The sequence below is a fragment of the Miniopterus natalensis genome, chromosome 1, assembly GCF_054644295.1.
Source record: "Miniopterus natalensis isolate mMinNat1 chromosome 1, mMinNat1.hap1, whole genome shotgun sequence".
NCBI classification, from domain to species: domain Eukaryota; kingdom Metazoa; phylum Chordata; class Mammalia; order Chiroptera; family Miniopteridae; genus Miniopterus; species Miniopterus natalensis.
Window position 1 is genome coordinate 173626564 of NC_142081.1, and position 22486 is coordinate 173649049.

General features: G+C 45.2%; 1 protein-coding gene across 1 annotated transcript in view; it reads left to right on the plus strand.

Annotated features, from left to right (window-relative positions):
* Positions 1 to 14053, plus strand: part of USP46 (ubiquitin specific peptidase 46) — a 54178-nt gene extending 40125 nt beyond the window's left edge. Inside the window, exons 6-9 of the mRNA XM_087827522.1 lie at positions 4627 to 4710; positions 7644 to 7841; positions 10873 to 10951; positions 11960 to 14053. Coding sequence (XP_087683648.1) covers positions 4627 to 4710; positions 7644 to 7841; positions 10873 to 10951; positions 11960 to 12061 — 463 coding nt within the window. The 3' untranslated portion in view covers positions 12062 to 14053. The remainder of the gene's footprint in view (positions 1 to 4626; positions 4711 to 7643; positions 7842 to 10872; positions 10952 to 11959) is intronic.
* Positions 14054 to 22486: the final 8433 nt, after the last annotated feature.

Consider the following 22486-nt stretch of genomic DNA (forward strand, 5'->3'; position numbering starts at 1 on the left):
GAAGGCCCAGGGAGGAAACAATGCCAGCGGATGGACCCCTTAGCTTTTTCTGTGAGACACAAGATGAGGAATGATGATCTTTTTTGGCCTTTTTCATGGTTTAATTTGGTTTGCATTTTTGGCTTGTTTTTAAAATTAGAATTCTTAAGTTTCTTCTGTAACATCACATCTCCATATCCCTTCTGATGTGTGTGATGTTTTTACCTTTCATTTGGTGACGAAAAAAGTTAAAAATCAAGCTAAAATTGTGGAATTTAAATGTCCTATTTCTGCCACCTCCTTCCAGAAAGGTTTTCGTTGATCAGTTACAATGTGTGTTCAGTGGACTTTTGTCCCAGAGAAATGATGATATAAAATGTAGTTAAATTCAGGATACAGGATCCATGCTGTCGCTGAGCTATAATTATGTTATCTCAAATCTTCATACTGTGTCTTAGGCAAGGTGAGTCCTCTGTATCCCAGGAGGATACTGAGTAAGCTTTTTTTTCTTCTTTTGAAAAGTTAAGGGATGGCCTCAGGCAAAAACTAAAAATACATGAAGTTCATCTCAATTATCCTCACACGGCCTTTTTGGTATTTTTGGTCTTCTACTTTCGTGCCGTAGTCCCTCCCTCCTCTTCCGCTCTCTTCCTCTTGTTTAAATTCCCATTATCCCAGGGCTGGGTGATCAGCCAGGTATCAGGAGGAAAGTAGCCTTTTAATTCTCCCAAAGCTCTACTTTAAAAATTAATCTTATATTTAAAAAAATTTCTTTTCTACTTATTTGAGAAACTTCTTTTATGTACATATGCCTCCCACCACACTTCCATTGCCACACGCTTGCCTCTTAGTTTTTCTGATCTGTGTTTTGGTTTTGGTGGTGGTTATATAGTATTTTCTAATACCTTTACACATAAGCCTTTCTCGTGGATTTCTTTTTTTAATCTTTTTCGATATTTTAGTCAGTGGTTTTTGAACTTTGTTGTCCATCAGAATCACCTGGGGAGGTTGGTAAAATTCAAGGGCCAGGCCATATTCAAGTTTGGTGATCCAGGGCCTCTATTTTTAATTAATTCCCTGGTGATTCTGATACACCAAAGTTTAAGAACCACTGCTCTAGATCTTTGCCACTCAAACAGGGGTTCGTGGACTAGCACTATTGACATCACCTGGCATCTCATTAGCACTGCAGCATCTCAGGTGTCCCTCAGGAATGAATGAATGAATCAGAATCTGCATTTGGACAAGATCTGTAGGAGGTTCAAATGCATGTGAATGTTTGCAGAGCAGTATGTTGGAACCACCTGGGAAGCTTTGAGAACAAGAATGCCTGGGTTCTACCTAGAGAGATTCTGACATAATTGATCGGGGTGTGACAGAGATGGAGATTGTTTTTAAAGTTCCCCAGGTGATTGTAATGAACAGCCAGGAGGATCACTGCTGTAGATTCTAGAACAAAGTTTCCCAACTGGTGTGCCATGGAAAACAGGTGTGTGTTAATCCCCTTTGCTCTTTGGTGGCTGGGCAGTGCCATCGGAGCAGCCACATCAGCTTACCACAGCTCCTCTCTGAAGTACCATTTTCTGTGTAGGTCATGACATGAAAACTATTAGGAATCACTGTTTGAGAATTTTTTAAAAATCAATTTCTGAACTATTGTGTTGAGTGGAAAAGTTAAGATTTTAATTTAAAAATGTATCAGATATAGACATTAACTTGTACATGATAGCTGTGTTTACAGTACATAACCTTCCTATCCATGAACATAGTCTTTCTCCATTTTTTCACATTTTCTTTTATGCATTTCCATAAGGTTTTATAGTTTCCTTTCTTTATATAGGTGTGCATTTCATGTTAGATTTGTTTCCAAAGTATATTTTTTAATAGTTCTTTATTGCTACTGTGACTCTTTTGAAAGAAATACAAAGAGCTTTGTGCTTTTTCTCTAAGCTTTTCTCTGCTTTAGTAATTTGTCCTGAGTGTTGGAAAGGCGGTCTTTACTCTCTCCTTCCCCTCTGACTTTCTTATTGAGAAGTTTCCTCACCTTTGTTGCCTGCTTTTGTTCCAGCAGTTATACAATAGCACCTGACAGACCTGGTCTGCTGCAGGATTTCCTCCCGGGGTCATCATCCTTTCCTAACCTAGCCTTACTTTCCACTTCTCAACTCACAGGCCCCCTAAGAGCATCAGCCTGTCCCTCATGGCAACAAGATTCCAGGCAGCTGGGGCTGGGCAGGCTGGTGGGTATTTGTAAATTGGGTCCTTAAATTAGCTACTAACTTCTGCTATATTTCTACCTACCTGGGTCTACAGATGCTTCAAGACACTGTCTTTGAGAAATAAAAGTAGGTAGAAAGTGTTAGTTCCTGTTCATTGCTCTGCTTGCCTTGGTTATTCTGGTTCTTCAGCTGAATAAAGAGGCTTGTCTTCGGTAGACGTACCAAGGGTGTGAAACTCCACCTTTACTCATACTCACCTCTCCCCCTTCCTGGCCCCGCCTCATTCCACCCAATAATTCTGTGCAGGCCAAGAACTGTTTTCACGTCAGTTCCCTCCCTGAAGAGTCAGCCCATATTCATGCTGCTAAACTTGAGACTGTATTACACACCAAGCACTTGAAATCCAGGCATGGAGTATAATTGCCTTCTAAATTGTTTCCTTGCCTTTTGACCCCCTCCAGTTCTTCCTCTGTGGTGCTACCAGAAGTGGGTTTTTTAAAAAAGCACTGTCTGATTATGCCTTTTCCTTGCTGAGACTGGTTAGCGGGACCCCAGAGCCGCAGGGTCCACCCCAGCTTCTAAGAAGTGTAGTCGTGCATGCCTCCATGACTCTGCTGCGGCATCCCTCCACCTGCAGTCCTTGACTCTATCCCCCTGACACACTTTCCCTCTGACAGCCTGACTCGGAAATCGCCCCTTGGGGAAACGTCCTGAATTACCCTACCCCAGTTCAAGTTCATTTCTCCTTCCCCCATGCTTCCCCCTGGACTCCATATACATGCCTCTGTCTTCATTCATTCGTCAGCCAACACATATGGTTGAGTGCTGCGATGTGTTAGGCCTGTTCTCAGTGCTGGGGCTGTAAGAGTGAGAGAGAGGGACAGGGTCACTGTCCACATAGAGGGAAGGCAAGTAATAAATGAATAGGAGGATGGTTTCCGGTAGCGGTGAGTGCTTGGAAGAAAACCAGACAGCACGATAGGGGCTTGGTAGTTTTGGAGAGAGTGGACAGGGAAGTCTTCTCGAAAGAGGTGACATTTACACTGAGCTCTGAATGAGTGAGGCCAGCACGGAAGCATCTGGAAAGGAGCTGTCAGTGCAGAGAAACCAACACCTGTAAGTGCCCTGAGGCAGGGAGAGCGTTGAACTCGAGCTACAGGAGCAGGCCGGCCTGTGTGGTTGGAGCAGAGGGAAGGGAGGGGGGGCAGGGTAGGAGATGAGGTCAGAGAGCAGTCAGGGGTCTGAAGATGGCTTGCCTGTCCGCTGTGGCAAGGAATTTGGATTTTATTTGCAAGTGCATCGAGGAGCTGTGGGAGAGTCTTAGGCAGGGGCCTCAGCGATGTAGGGTGACTTATGTGTCTAACCTGCGCTAAGCACTAAATGTACATGGCTCACGTGCGTGTGTCTGGTCAGCTGGGCTGTGTGAGGAGCTCTCTGCAAATCTCCAGCATCCAGTCCCAAGTGCTATTGGAAGCCATTTGGGGATTTATTGAACAAACAATTCGTGTGTGCTTTTGATAAGCCCTGTTTAAGTAGTTGAGCCCTTCACACCATGTGAATAATAAATAACATTTTCAATTTAATAAAATGTGATCGTTCTGGTGCTAGGGCACCCCGTGTATAAGGAAATGTCGCAGAACTTTTCAAGACTTGGGGTGTTGTTACTTTCTGAGTATTCCTTCAGCCTTTGAAGTAGCATCACAGGAATGTTAACTAGAGTCTCAGTGACCAGGAAGGCATGAAGATCCATGACATTTAAAAAGTGAAAGTATGAGTAGGCGATAAGTCGAATACAGACATAACACCACAGTGGTATTTGTTCTGAAAAGAAGGCAGGCTAAAGTTCATGTCATCTGGGGTGTGGGGAGTGGAGGTGCAGGGAGTGGGGAGGAGGCAGTCATTTCCTGATCATTTGGGACTTTCTTGGTTCAGTATAAGGGTACTTGTATATGGTTTAAAGTTCATTATCTTTACTTTTGTGCTCTGGGAAAATAGAGACCGCCTGGGACATACTGTACAATATGTACATACGTAGAGTAATGCCACCTTGCATTTTATGTGATTGACTTTTTTGGACTCAACTTTACAGTGGTCTTTTACTGTAGTTAGTATTTTTCTTTTATAATTTATATCTCCAGTTAACAGGTATTCTGTGTTAAACCCTGAGTTTTTTCTGAATCAGTTGGAAACATCTATCTGTGTCCCATTAAATAAAGCTGTACCTGAAAATCTCTCGTGGTGATAACACAGTCCAGACCAGTGGACATGCGCCAGTGGCATAATAGCACCCGCTCTTAAGGATCTTTTCTCATTACCTCTCTCCCCACACTCACTTAAAATTTACCTTACAGGTGGTAGAGGGTTTAAAACGTGGTGTACCAAGCACAGTTTGGACTTCTTTTTAAGTTGTAAATATTTTTCTCTGCAGAGACTTCAGCAACACAGAAACACTGTGTAGTGAACAGAAATATTACTGCGAAACGTGCTGCAGCAAACAGGAGGCCCAGAAAAGGTGTGTAAAGGATTTAGCTCAAGGCGGTGGCTTTGTGTCTTGAGGGGGAACCAGCCTGTGGAGCCAGCCAGGTCTGATTTTTTTTTTTTTTTTTTTAATCCTTACCCAAGGATGTTTTTTCCATTGCTTTTCGGAGAGAGAGTGGAAGAGAGAGAGAGAGAAACATCAATGTGAGAGAGACATCGATTGGGGTTGCCTCTGCCTGCAGGCTGATTAATCTGATTCTCTTAATGAGCCTCAGGCTGTAGAAACTCCATGGTGTAGGGCCAGAGGGTTTCCAGAAGGGTGGGGCGATTGCTTCCCCCTCAGGCAAAAGCTGCTTGGAAGGTAAATGTCTGCCTGTGAAAGATGTCTTCTGCAGCATGGGGGAAAGACCCGGCACAGGAATCCAGAGGGGTGCCCTCTGAGCCCTATCTCCAGAGCCCACAACCCTAGATTCTCCTGACACAGCTCCAGTCCACTCTGCCCTCCCTCTGCTGGAGCCCAAGGTGAGTGGCTGCACCTGAAACTTTGTGCCTTGGCTCTTTAAGAGGGTGCCTGCATTTCCAACCATCTCTCCCTGGCCGACAGAAACCCGGGTGGGGATCTAGCTGCCATGGAGGTATGTGCCCTTGGCTAGAATTGAACTGAGGCCGATGCTCAGTCTGCGGGCCAACACTCTAACCACTGAGTCAAACCGGCCAGGGCCAGATCAGTGATTTTGAATCCTAGTTCCGTGGCTCATAGCCAAGTAGCTTTGGAGAAGTCCGTTAACCGCCCTCATGGGTAAAAACTAGGATAGGAATGCCTACCTTGGAGAGTTGTCCGTTCGTCTGATTATTTGCTCATTTGTTCGTTCATGCATTCATTCATTAAATATTTATTGAGTGCTACTGTGTGCCTGATAGCATGCTGGGTAAACAGGTGGTGGTCAGATATAATCACTGCCGTCCTGGGGTTAAAGGCGACTTAGCATAGTGCATAATACACAGTTGCTGCCCAGTAACGTTGTTAGTATTGCCCAGACATTGGAGCTTCTCTCTTTCTTTTAATCCTCACTTGAGGATATGTTTAGTGATTTTAGAGAGAGAGAAACTTGGATGTGAGAAACATCGATTGGCTGCCTACCGTATGCACCCCGACCAGAGATAGAACCCACAACCTAGGCATGTGCCCTGACTGAGAATTGAACCCACAGCCTTTTGATGTACTGGATGGCGCTCTGACCAACTGAGCCACCTGGTGAGGGCACAACTGATTTAGAAGATATGGGGTTAAAAAAGTAATTATCTAATAAGGAATCATGAGGAAGTCAGTAACACATCAGTTATATTGATAGCTGATAAGAAAGTTATCACATCCTGAATTGATATAGGGCCCAAGGTTGCCCATCTTTTTACCAACACCAGCCAGCCAGTTACAGCTCTCAGACAATCTGAGAAAACCAGTCCTTCCTTGTTACTTTCCCCCAGAAGCCAAGAAACTTGACATTTTAGTTATCCTGTGAAGTCTCACTGTGAGTTAAATTTACCTGGCCCAGGGTTGTGGGATGTTCACGGTAACTCATCAGTGCTCATTACTGCCATCTAAACCCTTGGGGTTCTACAGCTGGGGGTGAAATAGTTTCTCTGCCCAGCCTCCCAGCCCTTGCTGCATCTAAACTGACGGAAGGTTAGTCATTGTGGCAGGCGGAGCGGAGGTGGAAGGTACTCGTCTCATCAGTGGTCAGGGAAGCTCCTGGCCTCTGCTCCCGTCCAAATACTCTAAGTCTGCCTGAGGCAGCCCAGGCCTTCCTATGTGGCATGAAGGTGTTTTCTCTTCAGCCCTGGAGGTCTTATACATTAAAATGTCATGTGCTCCCATAAAATAGGGGGTTCCCCATAGTTCATATGTTTCTGCTGCTGTTATTTTGCTTATTTTTTATGAACAGGGTTTTACCTTAATAGATTTCTGAGTAACAGTCTCTTAAAATGTGTCCTTTTCAGATAATATGCATTGAAAATGTGCACAAGCTGAGCAGAGTGTACGCTAATTCAGGGCACTCGTAGACGGGGGTCCCGGGAGGGGACTAGAAGATTCCCTATTCTAGTGGTGTGAACTGCGTAGACCGTTGTCTTTGTGCCTTTCTACCAGGGAATATTAATGGCCCTCTAGTGAAAAAAGCTTTCTGTGTTTGTGTAAGTTTGGGGAACGGAGCATCAGACAACAGAGAACAGTTCCTTTGCTGCGGATTTCTCAAAACCAATGTGCTGAGGTGCAGGGGTAGCTTCAAACCAGAAAGTAGCAGTGTCCAAGCTGGGTCGCAGAAACCCTGCATCTGCTAGCATCTCCAGTGTGCTGGTGAGCCCAGTGTGGGAAATGGAGCCCCGAGCCAACACCTGCATTTTATAAACAAGAAACTGAGAGCCAGAGAAGGGAAATGACTTGCCCAAGAGCACAAAAAAAGTGGAAGTGCGCCTAGCCTATTTGGTTTCCTGATGCCAGTGGCTTGCAGTGTCTGAACACCCCCGTTGTTCCTCAGAACCTGGAAGTCCAGACCACACCCTTCTGCTTGTTTTCTCCCCTACTTCCTTTTCTCAAAGGCTGTCACCTCTCCTCTCCATGATTTCAGGAAGAGGTAGGGGAGAGGATTGTCCAAATACTGTTCCTCCCTGGGAGGGCAGTGACAGGACAATCGCACATCCTATTTTTATTGGTGCAGAAATTCTGGAATGTCTCCTTTGACCGAATGGAGACCCACTGTTGCTGTTTCCTCTGGCTGACTGTGCTGCAGTTAGCCAAGGATGTGGGGTGAGTCAGCTCTACATAAGTGAGCAGACTTTTATTCTTGTGAGCAGTTTGGTCATTTGCAGTTGGTGAGACCCCTCCTGCTCTTCATTTGTTCAGGTAACAGTGGATTCTGTTCCCCTAACAGGGATTGGGTACAACTGATTTTCTATTCCACTGTTCCTTAGGATGAGAGTAAAAAAGCTGCCCATGATTTTGGCCCTGCACCTAAAGCGATTCAAGTACATGGAGCAGCTCCACAGGTACACCAAGCTCTCTTACCGGGTGGTCTTCCCGCTGGAACTGCGGCTCTTCAACACCTCCAGCGATGCCGTGAACCTGGACCGCATGTACGACCTGGTCGCCGTGGTGGTGCACTGTGGCAGGTAAGGGCTGGCGGGCAGCGGGGTGCATGTGGGAAGTGTGAGGGTCATCCCTGTGCCGAAGTAGGCCCAGCTGGGCCTTCCCTGAGCTGTGAGGCTCTACCAGTGGGACTTTTGGGAATCTCTTCCAAGTTTTGGTTTATGTATAATCTAAAATAAATATAAACATACCTACATACACATAAAATGAAATAAAATAAAATTATAATAAGATAATGTAAATGTTTTAGTGTAAGGGAAATAATAAATCTCCATTGGTTATAAATGATGCTTGGCAGGAGTTGGAAATAACATGAAGGCATAAATGCTTATGCTATGACTTTAATGTTTAAAAAACCAGGTTACATATTATGTGATTTCAGAAGTATTTTAAAATATATGAATAAAGAGTGGAAGCAGTAGATCAGAATTAATGATTTTTTGGCATTTTGAATGATTGAAAATGTACTCTTAAAAAATATTCTTTATGCATTTTTCAGCCTTTGCCCAGCATTCTATAGAAAGTACCTAATCAGACCCTGGCTGGTGTGGCTCACTTGGTTGGGTGTCATCCCGTGCACCAGGAGGTTGCCAGTTTGATTCCCAGTCAGGGCACATGCCCGTCTTGTGGGCTCCATCCCCTGGTAGGGGCGCCCTGTGCAGGAGTCAGCTGATAGACGTTTCCCTCTCACATTGATGTTTCTCTCTCCTCCTCTCCCTCTCTCTGTAAAAATCAATAAGCTATTAAAGAAAGAGAAAACAGAGCAAAATCTTTAAAAAAAGAAGTACATAATCAGAAAGGAGAGAGTAAGAGAGGAGGCCCCTGGGTATGGAAGAGCAAAGTATTTTGCTGAAAGTCCTTTGATCAAATACTTTTTATTCCATAATTTGGAAACGTCTAAGCATGGAAAAGTCTATTGGGAATTCACCTCTTGTTTTCGTTTGCTGAGCTGGGGTCGGGTGTGTTTTCTCTTCCTGAGGTGGGCACAGCTTGTCCTGCCCTCACAGGTTTTAGACTGGGACATGCCACAGGGTAGGTGTCTTTTCCTCTCTACCTGCCTGGATCGGGTTGTGGTGAACGGACCATTACCGGAAGGTGCACAGTTCCACGTGGAGGAATGATGTATTTTTAACCCTGTACTGGGGTGGATGGTGTCAGGAACTGTACGTTCACATCTGAAGCACCCCTGTTTTGTCCTGTGCATATTAAAAACTTTAAGCCACTGGATATTTTATATTCTCAATAAGTTATATTTATCTGAAAGCTATAAGCCAGCTCTGTGTTTTCCCTGAAGAATAGTTCTAACAGTTATTCTTTTAAAGAACTCGGGTCCAGTGATCTGGAAGCTGGGCGGGGCCCGGCAGGAGTTGGGAGGGAGAGGTTTTGGGAAGGCAGAGCCTGGTACCCGGAGGGCATCGTGGCCAAGGCGGGCGGTGCGGGCAGGTGATGGGGAAACAGAAGCACTCACCTTTGTAGGGTGTGCGTGGGCTTTCAGTATGGATCTCTGTGCGTGCTGACTCAGCCCTGGGAGCACTGGAGAGGACAAGGCAGAGACCTGCTGAGACGGGGACGAGCGGGAGGCTGGGTTCAGGAGCAGGCAGCTGTTCTGGTGCACGCGGTCGGAGCAGCCCGGCGGCACGGAGGAATGGGTGCCGAGCCGCGCGCGCTGTTCACTAGGATTCTTTCAATTCCTCGCGCCAGAGGCACAGTTGTCCTGATACATGGAGCCGGGCTGGCTGGGATTGTGGAAAGCTGTGAAGTTAGGGAGCTGAGCCCTAGCTTCTCTGTGCCAGGACCTCCTGGCTCACGGTGGCAGTGGGCACACAGCCTCATTCACTGATCTCTGCTGCGCTTTGGGGCCCTTGTTCCCTGTTCCGGGCAGGACCCGAAGGAACAGCGAGAACAAGACGCACGGGCCCTGCCCTCACTTAGCCGAGGCTCTAGTGGGAAAGGGAGCTAACGCGCGGACACAGCAGCCTGCCGCGGCCCAGACAGACAGACCGCCGCAGAATCATTTACGATTCTGATCTGTGCTATGAGGAATGAACAGGGCGACGAGAGAGTGCAAGGGGAGGTGTCTCTTCAGAGAAGGCGATCGAGGTGACGTTTTAGCTGAGTCCTCAGGATAACGTGGGCCAAGAAAGCGAACATTGGGGGAGGATTGTTGCAGGCAGTTAGAGCGAGTGCGCAGCCCAGCACGTGAAGCCCGATGTGTGTGAAAACCAGAGACCAGCGGGCTGCAGCTCAGGGGGAGGTTGGGGAGAGGCGGGAACCATTCGTGTGGGTCATCTTGTATTTAAAGAAAGTGAAAAAAAGGGAAATCCGCTCTTCAGCTTTAATGGTGTAGTGAAAAAACAAAACAAAACTCTGAATTTTGGATTAAAGTCTTCTCATTTGTGCAAGCCTAACTACATAGTTACAGCTGTTGAGTTCTTTGCCCTTTTTTCCTTACTGTGTAATATATGCTTGTTGTTATACATTATGGTTCATTAACGTCTTTCTGAAACTTAGATCATGTCACTCAGAATTTCCTGGCGTCTTGCTGGCTCACTCACAGCAAAGTCCAGAATCTTAACCAGGATACCCCATCCCTCTCTGGCCTCCTTGCTGTTCTGTGAACACGGCAAGAACTGTACCCCCTAAGACCTTTGCCCTTGCTATTCCCTATTCCCGAAACTTCCATCTAATAGTCCCATGGCTTGTCCCCCCAGCCATTTCCTTCAGGGAAATTTTCTTCTGCTCAGATCTCATGTTATCAGGGAGGCCTCCTGTCTTCACCGTGTATCCAATACCTTCCCCCTGCGCTCACCATGCCACTACTCGGCTTTATTCTCCATGGCACTTAGCACCACTGCAAATACATTTCTATTTTAGTTTGTTTACTGCCTGTTCAACCCCTGGCCCCGTCAAAGTGGGACTTGGTTTTGTTCACTGCTTTTTCCCCTGACAGCCAGAATAGGATGTGGCATGTAGCAGGTATACAGTGATTGTTTACGGAGTTTTATAAAGCGGTGAATGTTAACTCGGTTACTCTCTTTTTTTGATTTTTTCCAGCGGTCCTAATCGTGGGCATTATATTACTATTGTGAAAAGTCACGGCTTCTGGCTGCTGTTTGATGACGACATTGTAGAGGTGGGTATGCAGAGCGTTCCACAGCAGGGGTGGGGCGGGATGGCATTTGGGGGAATGTGTAGGTGTGGACATTTTCTAAAATAGGCCTGTTTTCCCGTAATCTGACTTTAAAACAACTTACATTCCTCTCAAAACTAAATTCTGCTGCTTCCCAATCTCTATGGAAAGGGAGAAGGGGTGTGAGGATGGCCTCATTAATACTGTGTTCCTATTAACCGATGAACCACAGGCATGGGATCTTTAGGGCATTATACCAAATTTTTCTTGTATTGGTCATTAAAAACTTTATTTTTTATTTATTTATTTAATTTTATTTATTTATTTTTAAAAATATATCTTTATTGATTTCAGAGAGAGGAAAGAAGAGGGGGAGAGAGAGAAACATCAATGATGAGAGAGTCATTGATCGGCTGCCTCCCTCACGCCCCAACTGGGGATCGAGCCCGCAACCTGGGCATGTGCCCTGACCGGGAATCGAACCCCGATTGCCTGGATCCTAGGTCAACGCTCAACCGCTGAGCCACGCCCGGCCGGGTGGTCATTAAAAACTTTAGTGTTCAGTCTGTTGGACCTGGAAAACCTTTATATTATACCAGAGTATTCCACATGTTGATTTTATTGTAAAGGAGTAGTAGCTGGAGAGAATGGCACACTCAAAGACATGGTCTAGTTTAGCCCATTAGGATAAAGCATAAGGCAGTGAAAGAACCATGGTGATTCCCTAGGCCCTCGGTTTACCATTTGAAAGACAGCGGTCCTGGCTTCTTCAAAGAGTGCCTACATATGGCTGCTGATAGATTAAAGGGTGGCTTTCTTCCCCAAAGATTTGCAGTTCATATAATCATATCCTTCTGCCAAGTCTGTGGAATTGTCCGTATGCCATGGAAAGCTCCCAGTTGTGATTTAATAGCCAGCAGCATTTCTTACATCTTTTCTTGTGCATTCCATTAGTTTTTCTGTCCTCGCAGTAATCATGTTAAACAGTATATTACTTCTCTTTTATTGCAGAAAATAGATGCCCAAGCTATTGAAGAATTCTATGGCCTGACGTCGGATATATCAAAAAATTCGGAATCTGGATATATTTTATTCTATCAGTCAAGAGAATAAGTTAAAGAACTGTGGGACTCACTCAAGTGGGGGGAATGTTCAAAGCACTATTACCTGGGTTCTCTGCAGACTTTCGTCTTCCCCGGCGGCCCACCAATGGTATTACTCTGAATCTCAGTGGTCTGGCTGTGATAAACTCTCTCTCTTTGTTTTTTATACACGCAGCACTATTCGTGGTTTTATTTTAGTCTGAGGTAGAGTTAACTGCAATCAGATTGTAGTAAGATTTATATGAATAACAGTTGCTAATTTTAGGATTGGGTAAATGTTATACCACTGGCTATTTCCGGCTGAATTAGAATGACATTTCCTAGAATGTCTGCAGTCTATTTTGGGTCTTTGCTAAGCTTCCTAAATGGTTTCCAGGGTCTCCTTTCAATGCATTCCTTTCACTGGTCCCTGGAAACATTGCTACCCATTTCCAGCTTCTCTGCTCTTATCTAACAGAAGGACAGAAGAATTGGGTAGGTGGTCACGTTGAGGGCTGCAACTATAGCTTTAAGTGTGTGCAGGTGAAATTGTTTCAAGGTGAGTAACCTCAGATACTAAAGTCATCCTCCAGGTGGAACAGGGTGAAGAGCTGTTGGTGGTAGCATGGGCCCCGGGTTGTGCTCACCTGGCCGCTGGACTTCCCCAGGGCAAAGAAGGCAGGGAGCTCAGGGCAGGCACAGCCAAGAGGAGGAAGCTTTCGCGGGGAGTGAAGAGTTACTTTTATCTTTCTACCAAAACCATGTTTCAGGAAAATAACTTTGCTGTTTGTTTTTAGTGACACTTTCTTCTGTATGGTCCTGTGAGTTGTATCTATCCTCTATCTGGCACTGCTAAGCTTTCCAGGGTATCTTCCCCGACCTGGTGTTCTGCAGCCTGTGGTCTCAGGGCTGGGACACCAGGCGACTGCCTCCAGCACAGCGCTCCCTCGCCAGTCAGTACCAACATCATTCTGGACGCAGAAGAGCGAAGGCCCTGCCCTCCGCTGCCATCGGCCGCGTTGTGCAGCTGTTCACGTTGAAGCTGTTCAGTCTGTTCGGAGGCACTGGCGAGCCCCCGGGCTAACCCAGAACCTTCCCTAGAGGAAGACGCGAGTTACCTGGGCGTGAAGGTGGGTCAGAGGAAGTGTCAATGGGCAGGTGAAGGAATGAGCAAAACGGCGGCGTTTCTTTGGCTCAGGCTCCTAGAATGCTTGACAAGACGGAGTTTTTTGGAAGAACCTCATCTCACCCTAGTTACCTTTTTTCCCACTTTTGTTATATATGTATTTATTAGATCATTTGAGTATTGGTACCTTTTATTAAAAGGGTCGATGTGGTGTTTTGCCGTTGAGCTGGTTTTTGGTTTCCTACAAATACCGTGAGTCATAGACCTTCCTTTGGGAAGTCTGTTGACTTCCATACACTATAATATACTGTGAACACATAATTTTGTTACCTAATAAATCAGCGAACGAACATACAAACGTTTGGCATAATGTGAACTAAAATGGAAGTTGAAAATGTTAGTGGCCATTTTGCAACGATTAAGAGCATAGCACTTTACCTAGATGAAAACTGGATTTCTTATCTTTGAAATATCGTGAACTGTTTATTGCTCAGAACTTAATAAGCATGCCAACACTTCACTTGTTCATGCTTGGAGTGAAATGTTTTCCTTTTCACTGGAGAAGACAAAACAGGGTGATCTTCACGTTATTGTTTTATACGAGTGACAAAAGTATACCTTGCCTTGTTTAGAGGCAAATTCATATTTATAAATATTTTGTCTGTTTTTTCCTCCATGAAACATATGCAGTAATCACTTACCGGGAAGGTGAGTTTTTATTCTGTTTTTAAGGAGAGACACTTTCCAGTTGAAGGTGATTCATATAGGGAACTGTTTGTACTATATATAACCCATATATTTGACTGCAGGTTGCGAAGTTTAAAAAAATGATGGTTGATATCTAATATATTTGGAACTGATTCATAAGAAAAACTATTAAAATTATCTTTGAAATGACTCTTGAAGCTAATTTATTAGAAAAACAATGTTTCATTTGGAAGCCTGTATAAGTAATATCTAAATGCAAAGTCATAGATTCAGTACCTTTTTTTATTGATGGATAAAGAGTTTTTTCCCAGTGACTTAACTGAAGTAATTTCTTTTAATAGAAAAGGTCCATTAAAATTCTGTATTCATGGATAGATTTTTGGAATAAAAAAATAAGCATGGGAGATAATGCAGAGACTTTGAAGTGGCCATGTGATGCAGGAAAAGAAGATTGGAAGAAGGCTGAAACATTCCATCGGTTTCTAAATATTAGAACTATCTGGTAGTTTCTTCCCCTTTCCTCTTCAATTAATGAAACAAACACTAGGCAGCTAACACTCCCACCCCCCATCGCTTCACGTTATATAAAGACAGTAGCAAACAGTTTTTTTAATTTTTCATCCCTCATTCACCATGCAAAGCAGAGATTGATATGTGAGACCCTTCAGAGGTCAACGACAGCACAAAGGCTCAGTCCCCTCAATGGCCAGGGTTTGTGTGTCATTTTCTGGCAGGAGTAAGGCCTGCTATATTTTTTCTTAACTGCTGGGTGTTTTAAAATAAGTCACAGTGTTTTACACTTGAAAAGAGAAGAAATAGTTGCTTCATTGGTTACTTACTAGCTTAGTATCTAGATTATGGTACAGTATGCGGAAAAGTCGTTTAAAGGTAAATTTTGGTAAAATGCTGACGTCGGTTCTGGCACGTTCATGCATTTTCCATTCTGGGCCGTACGAAGTGGCCTGGTCTGAAGGGAGCCAAGGAGCAACACAAGAGGGTGTTGGTTAGGATAGGAAGCCAGTTGGTTTTATAGCCAGGTATATTTTGGATTTCAGATGAAATGGGGAAAGAAATGACAGAAATGGTCCCTAGGCGTTTATTTTCATGGATACCCTACTTTCATGGGCATGCCTAACACTGAACTATGTTCTAACTGGAGCTTAGGGCTTATTTTCGATATTGGAGTGTAGCTTTATTACAGATGGATTTTATCTTTAAACATTGCATTTTGATCAACTTTGTATAGTCACGTGTATTAAAATATTGTGCACTAAATGTTCTGCCCTTGTTTGCTATCCTATGGTGAGGGCATTTATCAGCGCTGTTGTGATTCACTCATGTAGATGGCATGGGTCAGGGAAAATCACTTCCTACTTTTCTGCCTAAGTAAATTTCTGTTTTCCAGTATTACATAAATTTATTTTTGGCTTCCATTTCTGTGTAACCAAAATAGTTACTCTATGTGTGTGGCATTCATATGACTTTGTTGCAAAAAAAAAAAAAAAAAAAAAAAAATTAGTTTTTATTTAAAGTAATCTGTACCTTAATTTTTTAAAATGTAACCAATTCAAGCACTTTAAGCAATAATGTCAATCTTGTGAAATTTCAATCAGTTTAACACCCTGCCTCTAAAATTGTTTGCAGAAAGTAAATAAATAAATGAACTAGGAATTCTCTTCCTAGAGAATTATATCTGGGTAATGTTATACACATGAACTTAAAGTCCTTTTTATAAGCATGTGAGTCATTGGGAAGTCTCATGTCTAGGTAATTATTCCGGACTTAATTTCAAAGCAGTGGAAATGTAAAGAACATTCTGGTCGTTGTACTAGATCAAGGCAATGCTACTGTGAAGGTTGATAAAGTCAGTGTTTCTGGAGATAACTAACTACTTTTTTTGAGTGAAAAAGTCAGAATTAATCCAGAAATCTGTATCTGGGGAATAATAGAAAATTGAGCATATCAATGGGAAAAAAAGAAAAGAAAAGAATTAGAGGTAGGTAATTAATTAAGCATCACCATGAATTGCTTAGCTGGGACTTTGCATATTAAGTCTACCAGTTGTGAAATAAAAAGATTTGTTCCCCCAAAAAGGAAGTGGCTGCGGCTCTGTGATCCCATCAGCATCTGGTTTCTAGGAAAGAGTAGGAGGATCGCCCTGGCCTGGAGTACTGACAGCCAGGCCCGGGCTTCCGGGCGGCTGTGAGCTGTGGGGATCCCCACCTGGGTGCACTGGGACACTGCCCTGCCAGAGGGGGGCAGGTGCAGGCCCATTTCCTGTGGTCTCAGTGTGGCCTCCCAGGGCCAAGACTCAAGCTTTCTGTGAACGTGCCCAAAGCCTTTTTCCCCCAGCCAGTCACTCAAGGTTCTCTGTGGGTAGGAGGTTGTCATCTAATACATTTTCTTGGGCCCAATTATGGAAATATAAATCCACCGACCAAAAGCAGGGCAGTGTACCGTCAAGTCTCCCAGTTTCCATCTATTTTCTCGGGACACTAAGTGAAGGCCAAGGCTCTTCACTCTAGAGCTGTCTCCAGTTGAACCTGACTGAGCTGGAACAGGATTGTTGGGAGTTAATTGTATCTGCCACGAAGGCTGTAGGAGGGGAAGACCTCAGGAAAATGTTTTTCTCGGCCTCCTTTTGTTCATCTGTCAAATGGGGCTCATAGGAGAGGCCTGTCACCACCAAGATGATAATTTCTGGGGAGTGAGAACTGTTTCTCATTTCTCAAAATTTCTCTTCATGCCTGTTCAGTGGTACTTAAAACCCCTTTAATATAGGTTGAAGTCTTCCATTGTCTTATGTTTTCATGAAGACAGAAATATTTGCTAAGCCATTTTTTTTCCATGAGGGAAGGTTTTGGTTGTGGGGATAACACTAAAGACAAACCACGTAGACTTGGCCCAGAGATGCCCCAGGTGGAGAGATTTTCAGTTAAGCAACGTTGCAGCACCTATTATATGCTGGGCATTGTGATTGGGGTTGGGGAACAAAACAGTGAAGCAGATAAGATCCTCTTTTAGTTTCATGCTTCAGGAAAAAAAAAAAAGTCTGGGGAAAAGAAATTTAAATTGTAGAAATAATGGGGGGCGGGACTCACAGGGTAGCCCAGTGTGGAACTTGGCCTGCCTTCCCCGGCAGGTGGGCGCTGCTGCAGGTGGGCGCTGCGAGGTGCAGCCCGCTGGCTCCTTGTTCTCTGGATGCGTCTCGGAGCCCCGCTTTCCTCCCTGGCTGCTCTCGGTGTTGCCTTCGCTTGCCTTTCAGCTCCTCCTAGGGAACACACAATTTTTCGAACAATATATTTTGTTACATTGCAGCAAAGGACTTGAGCATCTTGCCTCTTAATTCTCATGTAAAAAGAGCCAGTCTTGAAAGTCTTAACAGTGGATTTTATAAATCAAATATCTAAACAATTTCTTTACATTATTACCAAATAATTAGAACCATGGACATTCGGGGCATGAGAGTTTTTCACCGATGTGACTGTTTTAACAGTGCTTGGAACAAAACACAGTAGGAGCTTTACAAACATGGAAAATAACTTCATTTTGGTTACGAGACACCAGTCAGGAATGACAGATTTTGTAGTGAGGATTCCGAATCTCAAGCTTGTTTCCCTCGTGGTGATTCAGAATAAAGCATTTATTCCCAGCCCCGAGTACCCCCCGCGCCTCCGTCGCGTGGATGCTGTGCGTGGGCGTGCGGGTTGTGTCAGCCTGAGGAATTCCACAGCAGGCCTTCATGTGGAGGTTGGGCACGCGTGTTGCGGGTTGAAATTCTATTTCCTCCTTACCTCCTCATCGAAGTATTGAGCTTTCAGAAGAAAACTGAGACTTATAGATTTGACTTGGCTGGAAGCAGAATAACTTGATGGTTGAAGCCACCATTTCTCTGTATTTAACCAAGTCCTCTGATCCAACTCAGCCGTAACTGTCTTTCAGTGGCTCTTAATTGACCTCGCCTGACAGAACATTCTGTGCTGAGAACTGAAAATAAACACAAGAACATTGCAAAAGTGAGCCATCGCACCTTCTGCGGCAAGAGCTCATCTCCAAGTTGAGAATTGCCCGTTTCTCAAGGGATAGCGTAGAAAAATACTTTGCAATGACTTACAAAACCTGTGTGAAGACTCATTCTGTTGGCCTCCCTCGCATCCCTACCCCAGAATGAATTTTTTGAAAACTATTTGAAAAGAAGTTACTCCTATTTTCCCATCTCTGCTACCCCAAAGCTTAGAGAACGAAAAAGCATAAATTGCTAGCCTAGGTATGTCGTGTGTCCCCCTTGGGCTGACAAGGCTTCAGCCGACGGGGTGAAGGTTGTAGGGCGGAGAGAAGCCCTCTGCCTGGATGATCACCGGTAGACCTGGGTCCTTAAACGTCATCTGAGGAGTTGGGACGGTTTGTGAGGAACAGCCCCGTGGCAGACGCCGTCCTTGGATGGGCATTGGCGCAGAATGCAGAAGAACAAGGGGTGTGGGTTTCGGGAGTAGGAGGGGAGTAAGGTTAGGATCCTTCAATCACTACTTCTTAGCCCCCAGCCTCGGCCTCACTGCCCCGTCTGTCACTTGCCCTGCAGCGTTGGATGGGACCCCCACAAATTAGCTGAGGGATGTGCAACCTACAGCCCATGTGCTCTTTGTTGTCGCCCCGACCTTGATCTCTGATAGGAGAATTTTGGACTCAGTTCGTTAGTAGCTTGAAAAAGCTCTACTGGACTTAGTCCAGGTTCTAGTGTGGGCTGGGCACCAGCTGGTGCCATTGGCAGCATGTGGGGAAAGCGAGGGGTCAGGTGGTGTAAGGGTTCAAGGCCTGCCTGTGGCGTCCTGCTCCGATGCTGCTAGAGGTCTGTGATCTGAGTCAGGTGTCGGACTTAATTTGCTGGCGTTGGGGTGCTAATGCGTGGTGCTTGGGAAAGGGGCTCTTCTCCACAGGTCCTCGAGGCAGGCCCGATGGTAAAACAGTGGAAGAGCTAGTTACGTAAGAAGTTCTGGAGTACTGTGCTGTGTGCTGTTTCATGTTATCTAATGCCCACATTTTCCAGGCATGAGAGGCAAGACTAAATAGGCGAGGGAGGGAAATGCAGCCCCTGACAGCCGGGAACCGGCCTGAAACGGCCTCGCCGGGGGTGTTGCTAGGAGCTGGCTCGGCGCTCACAGCTGGGCCATGGTGGTGGTTTCTGGTTGGACGTAATCTCTCAGATGAGGTCATGCTGAGACCATGATGAAGTGAAACAAAAAATACGACAACTTCATAATTCTGTCTAAGCGTAGACGAAAACAAGGTCACTGCAAAACACAAAACACCAAACATCCCCCTCCCACCAAATCTGAGTCACTGTCGCCGCTTTACTGATGACGGTGTTAGCTCTGCCCTCATCTGTCCTAGATGAGATTAAGATTCAGGGCCAAAGAATTATCTCCACTGCTCGACCACACCCAATCCAGAGTGAACCCCTCTTCCTGAGCCCTCCCCCAAGTTACCAAGCCAAAGTCCCAATCCCACAAGTTCTAACACCCTCCTGAGCTGCCCCCCACTTCCCCACCGTGTGTGGTCTCACTGCTATGAGGCTTAAGCACAGTTTGTTCAACCACAGTTGTGTTCCTGGTGGTCTGGCCCGAGAACATCAACAAAAGAGTGGGCTAAACTGACAGGTCAGCCACTTCCCGGGGTCAGCCTGGACCTGCTGTTTTCATGGCCGGAAGGAAAGGGAGCCCCCCCCCCCACGTCATTAGTGCCCTGATTGTCTAATGGATTGGCAGGAACTCCTGTCCAGAGGGGATGCAATGTTCAGGCTGGATGCCAAGAGAAGCTGCTTACAAGTACCTGGGTAAACCTGGACCTCAGTTTTTCCTAACCTGTCAAATGCAGTTAGAACGGGGTTGTGATGTGTGGAAACTTCCGGAAAGCTTGACAGGTATTTAACATGGTGCGTGTGGCCGACAAGCTTCGTTCATTGTGGATTCTCGGCACCGCCACACCTACCCTTGGAGTCGCTCAGGCTCAGGTGTGTCTGTCTCTAGAGCCCAGGAGGTCACTGAGGTGCCAGAACCCTCTTCAAGGCAGGGTCTGAAATCAGTGTGATGGGGCCTGGGCTCCATCTGTAGGGAGGGTGCAAAGTCTACTTCAAGAATTCCAATTTTCTTCAGCGGAGAGGGTTCCGGTTCTGTCTGGATCTCGTTACATATGCCAAAGAGCTTTGAGAGTCAGGGCTGGGGTGGGGTGAGGGTTGGTGAGGGGTGAAGGCTGAGGGTCACAGGGGCGATTGAGCACATAGCTGGGGTCTAGTGCCCTCTAGTGGGAAGAGCCCCCAATTTTTCTCAACTGCTGCACGCATCTTTTATTTTATATATATACACATAATTTGCCCATGCGTTTTCTTAAGAACAAACCCAAGACCTTACAATTATCTTGAAGCCAAACCAAGGCCTAAGTTAAACAGGCCCTCACCTTTCTGTGAGATGGAGCAACGAGCAAAGGATCGTGGAGCCAAGGGGAGCAGAGCGTGACCTTGAAGAGAGTGCTCTGTGTCCCCCTGAGGGTTCGTGCTTAGAAAAGGTGGCTGTGAAAATGCGTGCATGCGATCAGGAGGGACTGGAGTGCGGGGACCTCAGGAGAACAGAGGACGGCCAGCCCCTGTTCCGTTTCTCTTGCTAGTGCCACACAGAGGAAGGGCAGCGAGAGCCAGGAGGCAGGAGGGAAGAGCGGCCCCCCTGAGAAGCTGCCGCAGGGGCTCAAGTCAAAGACCTAAGGGCCACGTTCTTCTTGGCGGAGGCACAGAGATGGTGCCTGACGGCACCCAGCTGAGGTGACAGCATCATTTATTCATCACAGTCCTCACAGGGCAAATACACTGTTTGTTTCGGTCATTCACATTTTGGTAAAAATTCTTCGTAAGCTATTGATTTTGGGGACACAAAGATTAAGAGCTCCCCAGAAGTGGTACGGAGTAGGGACACATTGCTTTAGAATTACTAGAAATTTGTTTTGCATTTTGGAGCAGTTTTACATTTTTTCCAAAGGCATTTATTTGTAATTCTGTCTGCTGATCTCAAACTCTAGGATATATAATAGAACTTTAATTACATTAGGCTCAGGATTTTTCTCTTCTCCATTTGGATTTATGGGGGAGTGAAGCTGGGGGCAGAAAGTCTGTAGTAACATCTGAGCACAAGAGCTGTGAATAAGTGAGTGGCGGGCAGGTGAGAACATTCAGTAAAGAAAATTGCAAAGGTAGCTGAAGGGAGCAGGAGGAATGATGGCTGGGTAGCCTGTGGCTCTGCCACACTAAGGTTTAGAGGAAGCTGGCTGAAAGAATCTATTTTAAAATAGATTGCAGGGAAGGCAGATATATTTTTATTTTTAAAAACTTTATTATGGGGAATTTTAAACATGTACAAAAGTAGAGAATAGCGAACCTCCAGGAACCTACGACTCAGCCTCAACAGTTAACTTTGGCCGGTCTTGTTTCAGGATAGGATTTTCAGGTAGCACTGGGAGGAGGCTAGCTCTTCAGGACCTCGAACCCCATTTAGGATAAATACATGAGGTGTTGTACAGTGTAGGTCAACGACCAGCTCTGAGGGGTTATCCACTTGGTTTTTTCATTCCTCTAACTCGAAATAATGTGTCAGTCCTTTAACATGAAAGTTTTCCTCATAAATGTCAGAAACATTTTTGCAACACAGAGATTTTATGGTTTAAATAGATTTAATTTGTATAATGGCTACATACTGTGAAATATGAAACAAGTGTTTGAGGGCGATCGCCTTCATTTGGAAAATTATAATGAAAATAATGGCCCTTTATAACTGATACAGATTACAGAGCGTGGTCTTCCATACGCGTGTGCCAAGGGGAAAGCTGCTGTGCCCATAGCTGTCTCACGTGTTCTCTCCTCAGTTTTTACCTTTCCATCTACCCCTTACTTCTGGAATTTTCCCAAAGAGATGGGACCAGGCTCAATGTTTCCATTTGTCTCTACCCTTTCCCGTTGGAATTTTTCCTCATGGAATGTCATTAGCATATTTCACTGATCAATGGATTAGATCGAAGAGTGCCAGAGAGGGAAGGAAGTTCCTGGATAACTAGAAACTCTCCCAAGTCGAGAAGGAAACGGTAGCCCTGAGGCCTTGGCAAGACTTGCCCGCATCGCTTTCCAAGTTAGTATTCTAGAGCAAGGAAGGAGGGAGTAGAGAAGGTCGCCTCTGCAGGGGTCTGGGCGAGGAGAGAGAATTCCAGGTACTGGTGAGGTGGCTTAGAACCAAGATTTTGTTCATTTGACCTTCCCCCAAATAGACATAAGAGCACAGACTTTGAAATCAAATTAACGTACGTTAGAATATAGGCTCTGCCACTTACGAGGCGTGTATTCTTGGTAAGCCTCAGTTTGCTCATCTGTGAAATGGGGATGGAAATCATAGCGCCCCTGTCTAAGCAGTGTGAGGATTGAATGAGATGAAGTATGTCAGGCACATAACACAACGCCTGCCGCTGTGTTCAGTACATTTGATGCTGGAATGTAAGTGTCCAGAATGCATTAGCTATTTATTTTGTCGTCAATTCATTAATAGACCTGGACTAGCTGAACACAGCGCTACTAACCAAATCTCCTTAAGTACA